Below are 10969 nucleotides of genomic sequence, written 5' to 3'. Positions count from 1 at the left end.
TATAGATAGCAGTTTGTCTTGGGTGCAGACTGTAGAGACAATATACTGTAAATTCTTTGCCTTTGGGCCTCTTTATTATATATCATCATACACCTTCTTGACTCTTAATGAAGAGAATTTGTTCTGATGCTGGGATAGGTCAAGTATCACCAAACACATGAAAATGGTATTTGAGTACTATATATATTAATTTCCGTAGTAAAAAAGAAAGTAACATTTTTCTTTTTTTTTTACAAGAATACACATGGTAAAACCCTTTATACTTTGAAACTTCAACTAAAAACCAATCCTGCTCGTGAATAAGTTCAGAACTTTGTGTGACCTTCCATCAAATAGTTATCCCTATACATAAAGATCTCTAGTTATTTCATCAATAAGTCCATTCAGCAAATGCTTCTCCAAATCCCTTATGATGTCATCCTTTTCAATAAATGTGAAAATTGAGTAACTCCAACCAAAATCCCACATACAGTTCACATCCGGATTCCTATTTTGAATGTCTTTATTGAGTATCGTATACAGGTACTGTGCAACATCACATTCCTTGCTCCCATTCTGACCCCAGAACTTCAACTCCTCGAGGTCTTCATGCAACTTCTTAACCAAGTCATCCAAGCATTTTATCTTCATGGACCCAATAGAAATCTTCATGCTGGGATAGAAAGTGAGCTCTTGTCTTCTGCCTTTTCGTCTCATCACTTCATAGCTGCAGTCTAAAACAAGCTTACTATTTTCATTTTGGCATTTATGGGCACTATCATGTAGGATCCCAACAGGAATTTGGAGTTCGTAAAGTGCCTCTGCTGCATTAAGGAACAATTGACTTTGTACGAGTATCTGCTTGAGATTATTTTCATTCTCTCCTAGTGGCCCTTGTCCCCCACGTATGGGCATTTTTTGGTTCTGTTGTTCTGATGAGCTAAGGATGCCAACCCTATCTTTTTCATTCAGGTCTGTATCATAAAGACAATGACACGTAGAATAAATATTTTTTTTATAGCAAACATAGAATAAATACTGTTAGCAGGTTAAAAACAGTTTTGTTGAGGCTTCTTGGTGTGCTGGGTAGAAGTTGGTAGTGTTTTATAAGGTCTATTTGCAGCTTAATCTGAACTGCTTATGGAGAAACCTCTAGTAGGATATGAATAATTTAGTGGCTTATGAAAAAAGAAAAAAAATTCTCTAGGTATAACCAGGTGATGGTGACAACTTCTGCGTCATTCTTTCTAAAGTTATTTTATGGATGAGGCTATGGCAGCTTCTTGAAAACCATTCATTTCTATTAGAGATGTCGCATACCTTGGGTTTGGATGGAAACCAAGTTGGAACACTTCAGTTCTTGATCTTTGTCGACCATAAATTCTGGGGCTTGCATAGAATCTGAAAATTTTGAGGCCACATCTTGAATCTGCATAATAGACATCATAGCTTAGGGCAAGGAAATTAGAACCTACCAAATCTAATGGTGCATATCGTTTGAAAAGTAGCTGAAAACAACAGGAATAGTTTCATTGTCTGGAAGATGATTTTTGAGCAAAATGGTCTTACAGTGACATGTGGAGCTATACTTTCTGGTTTATTTTGCCTTTCATATTTGTTGTCCACTGTCTTGCCCAAGATGGTTGTGGGATCAGTTTTTTCCTGCAAACATGGTGCCTGATTCAATGTTTTGATTTTTGCCTCTGCTTTTTTGGATCTATTGATGCTTGCTTCTGTTCCTTTGTATTGATTTTCTTCATCCCTTCTTTGCTTCGGATTCTGCAAAACTAAAATGTTTTGCTTCAATGGACTACCCATATTTCTCTGGCTTCCGATTCTTCTTGTCTCCATTTCATAATTCCTGTATTCTCTCTTTGGGGCAGTCTTTTTTTTATTCACTTCTTGCATGTTATCTTCATTCTGTGCTCGTGGGGAAGATATGGGCTTTTCAATCACAGCTGGTGGAATGGATGCAATTTCTGCATATTTTGGTGAGGCTCTTTCATCTTCTGTGCTCTCATTGGGTGGCATCTTCATGGTGAGTTTATGTGAAGGTGATTTACCTTCTCTGATATTTTCACGTTGGCTGTACTTTGGAGATCCTTCAGATGACAATCTATCAAAAACTCCCATGGAATTTCTCTTTTCAGTTGTTGAGTGATTCACATGTGGTAGCTTCTTTTGTGAATTCATAGCATCATGGGTAGGTTTTGATGAAATCTGTAGCACGGTTTCTCTACCATTTGATTTCACTTGCAACTTGTTTTTCACTGTCGGTTGCTCTCCTTTTGCATCTTGAGATTGAGTTCTTTTAGTCTGCTGAGATCTGTCGTATTGATTGCTCAGCACTGAAAATCTATTTGCATTTTTGTTCTCGTTTTGGTGTCTACTTTCCTTGCTTTCTGCCTTTTGTTGCTTTACACTTGCTGCTTCTACATGTTTGTAATGTTGTGCCATCCTCTGCAATGGATTCTTCATGACAAATTCCTTAGTTTCCTCATTTCTGGTGCTTCCCTGATATTTGAGATGTTGTTTCTCTTGCCTTCTCTCCTTCTCTGCTTTCTCTTTCTGAATACTTGTGATTTGTTTCAATTGGCTCGTGTTGATCTGTGGGTTATTCACTTTGATGGTCAGTGTCTTTAAATCCGCCATGAGATTCATATTCTCCATGCTCTTGGTATCCCTGTGACATGATTTCCTTTCACCAAGGACTATATCAAGGCTGGCATCACGAGTTGCTGAGGTTTTGTTTTCTTGGTGCATCTTCTCTATGGTTGTTTGGGCCCCCTGGGGGACAAAGTTCTTGGAGTCCTTAGTCATACTTTCAACTTTTCTGGTATTTCCATGTCCAGCTTTCTGTGAATCCTTGCTGGATTCCCCTTGCTTTGGGGCTGGGTCTTTCTGCACTGCATTTTTTGAGCCTATGTTTGGTGGAATTTCCTCAAGCCCCATCAATTTTGCAATAACATTAGGAATTCTGCCCTTTTCTGGTTTTGAGTGAATTGAACTCGAGTGTTTTGTGGGGTTTGAGAATGCATCACCAGAGCTTGCTGACCGCCTGTGAGATAAGGGATAGGTTGTTGGAGATTGCTTTTCTGAAATCAGGTGGGGAGCTTCTCTGGTGTGTGATAGAGCTCTCACCCTCTGTTCAAGTAAACTAGTCTTTCTAGTTTCTCTAACATTATCTCTTGAGTCTCTTGAGGGTCCATTGAAAGAGAAACGTGGCCAGTCCAGTTGCTTCTGTTGATTTACTTTGACAATAGCCTTGCTATTTTCATTATTGCCATCATCTTCATCATCTTCACACTCGATCAATCTGATTTTCTGCTTTCTCTGTGGGCTAACCATATATTCTGAAGCTTCTTGTAGGTTTACAAGCATTCTTAATGACTCTTCCAATTCGATGGCCCCTCTCAGTAACTCCTTTCCAATTTCTATGGAGTATCTGTCAAAATTAAGGCCATTAGCGCATGCCTTTAGTATCTGGTTTAATTTCTGTACACCTTTGGATATCTCCTTTACGTGGAGTTGAGACAGTGCAGGGAAGCGACTGTTTGGAGGTCGACCCCTGTCCATCATCCCAGAGTCTATTATTGATCTCCTCCCTATTTGATGCAGAAAATCCATCATTTTGTTAGCTGGAGATTCCATTTTTTTGAGTCTCCCGCCATTCTCTAGGGCAAAAGCGATCGCCATGGATAGGTCACCAATATGTGCAGAGCTCTGAGCTTTCCTAACTGGAACAATTTCCTTTGAAGCTACCTCAGCAGAGAGTTTTCTATTACCTGCTGAACTGAGACCTTTGTTCCTGCCACCTGCTATGGAAGCTGTCTGCAAAAAAAATAGTAATGGAACCGACCAAACAACCATGCTCATTTCAACTTAGTCGTACGATTAGATATACAAACCAGGTGAAAAAATTAAAAAGAAATCTTAGCATTTCATGTGGATTTACTTGTCTAGATCCTCGAGAGTGTTGTCTGAAGTTTCCATTAGTATCTGCAGATTCAGTTTTCCAATAAAAACATAGGAATCAGTAATATGTGTTACGTGTTAACTGTTAAACGAGTGCCCGGGTGGGTTACTCGGTTGCTCTCCAAGCAACGCTTATCATCAATTTCTTATTCCATTTCTACAGATACGGACTCGTGATATGAAATAGAATTCATTAATTGACAATGATATATATTCCATTGTTTGTTGACATCAATAATCAGAGAGATTGATTCTTTTTCACATTTGGAATCCGCAGTAAATGTACCTGAATTATTTCTTATTTCTGAAAAAAAAGAAGAAAGAATACCCATACTAACAGAAACAAGTTGTTTAGGTTGCTGGAAGGTGGTATATTTACCACCCCCCTTAAACAAATTGTTTGATTTTTACACCCCCGCCCCTCCTTTTCCCTTCTCTGACAACGGGAAGCAAAGGGCATATGCGTCTTTCCGCATGAGCAATCACCCCAGAATATAGCATACCTCAAAATCTCAACAATCACATCGCGAGAGAGTAGAATTTGTGTTTTCCGTCCGTCATTGACGGGGGCCTCTGGGAAGAGATGGAGCTCACTACGTTTTACTCTTCCAAGTGGACGCTGAGATGCATAGGCTTGTCGTCTGTGCAGTGTGTGTACGACTGTGCTTGCAGGGAGGCTTACAGTTACAGACTAAGATTTATACGACTCGATTAGTATATAGAAGCAATATTTGTCTATGCTGAACTTACCACCCAGCATCTTGCTCGAACGATTTGCCTGGGATTGAGACATCTGCATCTGCTCTTTCCGTCGCCGCAAGTCATCCAACAGCTTCTGTGCAAAATCCGGTCTCTTAGACATATTCGGTTCTCAATGGCAGCAGCTTCAACTCTTCCCGGTTGCAAATGGAACAAATCTATCTAACCCTCTCTGGGTTTTATTTCTTTACAGGCAGAGAATTTGGAGGAATGTTTTCTTTTCTCTTTTGGTTAGGTTGATTCTTTCAACGTGAGGTGAGGTGGGGAGTCCTGTCCAAAGCACTAAAGATGAGAGTAGGCCTTTTGTCTCATCTCTCAAAGGTTGACGTGAACGATAGCTTTTGTGCCTGTTTGCCTCACTAATACCTGACTTCCATTGTAATCCAAGCAATAGCAATAGTTCCCAGGAGCTTCCTTTCTAAGTTTCCCTACTTCTGGTTTCTCCACCCCACAAAAACATCATCTATTTGGCTCAGAAAATTCAATTAAAAAATTGCGACGATGAGAATCTGATTGAAACGTTTACTTACTCTGATTCCGCGTTGAATTCGTGATCGAAAGTAACGCGGCAACAATTCATATAGCAATTTCTTACTTTTTTTTTTTTATTTTTTTAAATAAACCAATCTATAATGGAAAAGCTTTTGAGAAAGGGAAGGAGGAACGGAGCATGAGGTCAGGATGAGTTGCGTATCTGCTGCAGGAGTTTGGACTTTTGGACCCACCATTGCTGCAACTAAGACCCTTCGACACAAAATGCCACGAGCCTTACAGTTCAGAGACTCAGAGAGTCAGAGGTCGGTCAGACACTGGAGCCGAGGGACTAGAGACCCTGAAACTGAAAGAATCATCCCAAGGAGATCAGAGGTCGTTCGGTTCTTTCGTGATTTGTTCTGCTTCTGACGAGCTTGTCCATGCCGGATTTGAAGGCATTCGTCATTTTTCTTTATTCCTTTCTATATGGACAGAGAAAAGGCCTACACATTAAACTGTTGCAATCAACTTGATGCTTTGGTTTTTGGCCTGTTCGATTGTTCTGTCACTTCTTAGTAGGGTCTCTTCCTTTCGATTTTGGCTTGAATTTGAGCTTGTGGTTTACAAATTCTCATCCTTAAAGATGGCGCCTCATTTTTTGCCTCAGTGTTGTATGGGAGGAGGAGATTCATACTAAAGCTAGATTAACTATTGATGCTAAATCTATAGAACGTGAAAGCATCCTCACGTTAGCAAGCAAATTTGTGGTTTTTTTTTTCAAAAAAAAATCCAATTGATGGATGAGGGTTGGGTTTCCTTGGCTGAAGTGTCACAAACATTTCTGACAAAAAATTAAAAAAAAATTAAAAAAAATAAAAAATGGTCAAAACCGTTCGAACGGTTAACCACCCAGGTCAGCGGTTTGCTGACCAAAATCAACGGTTTTTGGAGAAAATCCGGTTTTGGGGAAAAATGGAACTGGCCATTCCCAGTTTTTCTGGTCTGATCGTCTGGTTCGGTTCGGTCCGATTTTGGAAACCATGGTCACAAAGACCAAAGCCCTGTTTGCTTTTTGGTAAGTTACTTACCCGGGTAAATGTAGTTATTTGGGTAAGTTTTTCTTGGGAAACACTTATCCGGGTAAGTGCATTTATCCATATTCTTTTATTTCTCATGTAAATATGGCAATGACCATTTTAGTCATAAAAACCCATTATTAAAAGGGGCATTTTTGTCCCATTCCAGTGTTGGCAATTACCACCTAGGAGATGGGTATCACTTACCCAGGAAAATAAACTTTCTTTGATCCCCACATAAATCTAAAAAAAAAACATGAGGTTCTTGATTAATGAGAACCAAAATCCCATTAACCATCTTTCCCCCTCTCAAAGTTTGAAAGAAAAAAAAACGCCCCTAAATAATAACCTTTAGAGATTCCATTTGATTTTTATCTTGTTTTTTCCCAAAAGTCCAACATTGGGAGTCATATTGAGCAACACAGATACGAGTTCTTTTATGGGAGGAATTTCAGAAGTGATTGTTTATTCTTCAAAAAAGAAAAGGAATTTCTGCATGAGCAGAAGCAGAACTCATGATAAAGTAAAATGGCCTTTTGTAAAAATTGTGCAAAAGGAGGACTTTGGTGAGAGAATGGATTGGAGGCAGTTATCTAGAGAGTGTTTGTATTTAGATCCCTAAACAGACAACATTACTGAAGGTCTTATTACCTATTGGAAGGTATAATTTGCTCTAAAAAATTCAGAGAAAATTCTGGTTGGGTCAAAATGAAGGATAATAACAAAACCAACTATATTAGTTGGAATTACTTGAGCAAACTTAAATTTGTTGGGGGCCTCGGTCCTAGATTAGAGTTCTTAGAAGCTAAATTTGCAATAACTAATTTGCTCACTGCTGAGAAATTTTTGATAATAGTCCTCTAGGTGGCCAGAGCAGGGATGATTTGTTTTTCACCTTCTCTGCTTTGAAAGCCTACTACGAGTGTACTTGTGTGGCTGTAAATCCGAGAAAAACATATAATGAGGGCGTTTATGATACATAGGTGCCATTAGGCACCACATCAGCAAAGTGTCAATAAACGTTTACCCATTTCAGAAATTTCCAAAATGAAACTTCCTAAAGCGGAAGAGGCACACAGAATACGGATGCTTATAATACATAAGCGGAAGAGGCACACAGAAGAGGCACGCAGAATATTTATGAGGCCTTTGCTGATGGGATGCCTATGTGACAGTATTTACTCAATAAACATAAACTGAACCAAATACATACTACATAGAATCTCTATTTAGAAAGTATATTTCTCTGAAAATAGGTGCAGGAAGAAAAATGAAGCAGTCCACATGGCCATGATAGGATTCTGCCCACCATAAGGAGGAGCTGGTTCTTGAAATTAGTTGGAAAATTAGTGAGAAAGAAACCATCATTTTGAAGACCACCATGATGATTTAGTAATTGGGCCCATAGCACTTTCGATCAATGTGTTGGCCCCTGGGTTTCATTGAACAATTTTCTTCCTCATCAAATTCCTGTCAAAGGCATCAGTATCGTATGGAAGCCAGCTCAGAACCTGATGATCAGCCCAAGCAATTTATGGCCAGCCCAAACATCATCCTAGCTCCAAGTCAATTGATCTCAAGTTATATTGTCATTCCATTTTATGATGATCACCGGATTTCTTCATAGATTAAAACCTTACATTTAAGTCATTGTGGCACAGTTAGTTTCTTCGAAGACAAACTGCTGTCTGATTGTATCTTGTTATGCTTGAACCCATAAAGGTTTTAAAGCCTGGAAAAATTGAAATTCAGTTTAAAGAAAATTGTTGATGGTCGACAATAACTCAGCAGAAAGATTTGAATGGGCTAAAGAGAGCAAATTCATGTAGAGATGCAGTCTAGAAGCAGGCGTTAAGTGGTCGGAGATCTATCATTAACAATTGTCTGCTATAACATAAGCATTATATTCATTTAAGTCTTCAACTTGAATTATTTGTAGTATGTCTCGGAGTTTTTTTTTTTAATTGGGATTAAGAAATTCAAAGTTCAAAAAACACTATCCAATTAACTTGTATTAAAATAAGCTACCAATTTATGAGATTGTTTGGATTAGCAATTCGGTACTATTGAAGACCTAAGTGGTAGTTCGGGGGGATTGTCTCTGCTTTCTATCTACTCTTATTGATGGTGTTGGTGGTTGTCTTTTTACCTATAAAATTTTTGATAATAACAGACAAACACATTGTACCTTGAGGCTAATGACATTTAGCCCTTTGGACTTTGTTTTGCAATACAGACCTTTGGATTCAAGTATTTCGCCCCTTCTGTCAGCATTTTGTCAGTTCACTTCATGACATATCCCTTCGAACATTTTAAAAAGATTAAAATACCATACTACCCTTGTATTATTTTATGAGACCATTTTGCCCTTTTAACTTGGTTTTTCTGTTTGGCAAAGACCTCCTTCGTTAAAATTTGTCAGTTCACTTTCGTTAAAATTCGCCGTTACAATATTTTTTAATTCCTATACTACCCACCCTTGTAAAAAAAACACTGTTCAGCTTCCCTGATCTCACCATACAGAACAGCAGAGGCGGTATACCTTCATTTTCTCTCTCTCTCTCCCCCGATCTCTCTTCTTCCCCTTTCCCTTTCTCTCCTCCCCTTTCTTCTTGAAGTGCTACAGTCTACAGAACAACAATTATTTTCCCCTTTCTGTTTTTCACGCCTCTCTCTCTACACTGACAAGATGTCGACGAATCCCTCCGGCGGTTGCGCACACATACTGGTATTTCCTTTTCCTGCGCGCAGGGACACATGCTACCGCTTCTGGATCTCACCCACCAGTTGGCCATTCGTAGCTTAACCATCACCATACTTGTCACACCCAACAACCTCCCCCTTTCTTAATTTCTACATCCTCTTCTCTCCAAACACCATTCATCCAAATCCTCATCTTCCCTTTCCCCATCACCCATCTCTTCCCCCCCGCGTCGAGAAACCGCGACAATACTCCCATCATACGCGCCCTTTCTGCACTTTCCGATCCCATCACCCAGGGTTCAACACTCACCCTTCCCCACCCGTAGGCATCCTCTCTGATTTCTTCCTTGGTTGGACCCAGCACCTCGCTTGTCGCCTGAGTGTCCCTCGTATTGCCTTCTACTCCTCCGGCGCATTTTTAGCCTCCATTCTCGACGTTCTCTGTCCGAAACTCGGAACTCTACATCCCTCCTCATCTCCCATCTCCTTCCCCAGCCTCCCACGTTCCCCTTCCTTTCCTTGCAAACCTTCCCTCTATAATCCGTCTCTACAGGGAATCAGTTCCCAACTGGCAGATCGTCAAGGATGGCATGATTGCAAATTCCTCGAGCTGGGGTGAATTTTGAACACGTTCGATGCGCTGGAGGGCGTGTATCGAGATCACCTGAAGAGGAAATGAGTCACCACCGTGTTTGGCGTGTGGGCCCTTTGGCTATGATGGAGGGTGCTGGTGCTAGATGAACAAGATGAGCCCAGTTCGGTGTAACCTGCTAATGTGCTGAAGTGGCTCGACCGTTGCCCGGACGAATCTGTGCATTACGTTTGTTTCGGTAGTCAGGTGCTACTGCCAAAACGACAGCTGGAGGCCTTGGGAGCCGGGCTGGAACGAAGTGGGGTCAGATTTATTTGGACCGTTAAGATGAAGATGTCAGAACAGGAAGCGAACGATCGCGAGGTTATCATTAAGTAGATCGAAGATCGGGTGATGGGGAGAGGTTTGATTATAAGTAGATGGGCCCCACAAGTCCCAACACTGAACCATGGAGACGTGGGCGGGTTCCTAACTCACTGCGGGTGGAACTCGGTGATGGAAGGAATTATCGCTGGGGTGCTGTTGTTAACCTGGCCGAAAGAAGATGACCAGTTCGTGAATGCCGAGTCGCTAACGATTGAGAGGTTTAAGTTGCAAATCCTTTTCTTGTCTTTCTTTTCTGACTTTTCTCACGGCGAGATTGCAGAACCAGCAGCTTAGTTCAGGCAGTCAGGCGGTGGAGAGAGAAGACCAAGGAGAGTCTGAAGAAAGGGGAAGGGGAAGAAGAGAGATCTGGAGAGAGAGGGAGAGAGAAATGTGAAGGAATACCGCCACTACTATTCCTCTTATCCTAAGGTTGGGGAAGATGAACATTGTTTTTATTATAAGGATAGTATGGAAATTAAAAAATATTGCAATGTTAAGGAAAATCTAATGGAAGGGGGTCTTTGTCTCACGGTAATACAAGGGGGTTTTTATCGCAAAATAAAGTATAGGGGTCTTTATCACATATCCTATAGTATAGGGGAGTCTTTGTAATTTACCCAAATTAAAAACATTGTGTGAATCAAGGAATCGGCAATTCAACCACTTGAATCAGGACACTGATTAATGGTTTTGGGAAAATAATGATTTAAGGATGAAACAGAACTGGTTGAACAGTCCGACCATCTGAGTTAATACCTTGATCAACGAAGTTCCGAGGAGTAAGTGATACTACCCCTTAAGGTTGCGTTTGGAAACAATGCAAATATGTAGAGTGTAAAAGGATTTATATAAATTGCAAAGTTTGGTTAGTTTTGCACTAACAAGTTTATCTTCTTACCAAACAAACATATAGCTGTAATGGATATAAACACAAATTCCAATAAAGCATGTCTTTTTTTATCAAAAGCCCACTTGAATGCAAATTTACTTTTTTTTTTATTGATGTATTTTTATATTTTATTATCAATTTAAATATGCATTTGAA

At 40.0% G+C, this 10969-nt stretch overlaps 1 protein-coding gene and 1 pseudogene across 3 annotated transcripts; one reads left to right on the top strand and one right to left on the bottom strand.

The window, feature by feature from the left end:
• Nucleotides 1–164: 164 nt before the first annotated feature.
• On the bottom strand, nucleotides 165–5162 carry LOC148850905 (uncharacterized). 2 transcript variants are annotated; one of them, XM_088945527.1, is made up of 5 exons: nucleotides 4705–5162; nucleotides 3935–3978; nucleotides 1549–3810; nucleotides 1300–1408; nucleotides 165–953 (listed from the first exon to the last, which is right to left on the bottom strand). In XM_088945527.1, exons 1-5 carry the CDS (start codon nucleotides 4814–4816, stop codon nucleotides 343–345), a joined length of 3138 nt encoding a protein of 1045 aa, XP_088801653.1. In that variant the 5' UTR covers nucleotides 4817–5162; the 3' UTR covers nucleotides 165–342. The 2 variants fall into 2 exon arrangements, with proteins under 2 accessions (XP_088801653.1, XP_088801654.1); XM_088945528.1 differs by lacking the exon at nucleotides 3935–3978 and having other exon boundaries at nucleotides 4705–4921.
• A 3617-nt stretch (nucleotides 5163–8779) lies between these two features.
• Nucleotides 8780–10584, top strand: LOC148850904 (flavonol 3-O-glucosyltransferase UGT89B1 pseudogene; annotated as a pseudogene). The gene has a single exon (XR_016098972.1). The product of XR_016098972.1 is annotated as a flavonol 3-O-glucosyltransferase UGT89B1 pseudogene (transcript).
• The last annotated feature ends 385 nt before the right edge of the window (nucleotides 10585–10969 follow it).

Source organism: Nelumbo lutea, chromosome 5, assembly GCF_056320005.1.
Source record: "Nelumbo lutea isolate HS-2025 chromosome 5, American lotus-T2T, whole genome shotgun sequence".
Taxonomy (NCBI): Eukaryota; Viridiplantae; Streptophyta; class Magnoliopsida; order Proteales; family Nelumbonaceae; genus Nelumbo; species Nelumbo lutea.
Note: the sequence above shows the minus strand (reverse complement) of the source record. Positions and strands in the feature narration are given on the sequence as shown.

Coding starts and splice junctions, on each gene's coding strand:
- LOC148850905 (XM_088945527.1), bottom strand. CDS start 4,816: ATGTCTAAGAGACCGGATTTTGCACAGAAGCTGTTGGATGACTTGCGG. Junction 3,811..3,934: donor ACTCTCGAGGATCTAGACAA/GTAAATCCACAT, acceptor TTTTTTTTGCAG/ACAGCTTCCATAGCAGGTGG. Junction 1,409..1,548: donor GTATAGCTCCACATGTCACT/GTAAGACCATTT, acceptor TCTATTATGCAG/ATTCAAGATGTGGCCTCAAA.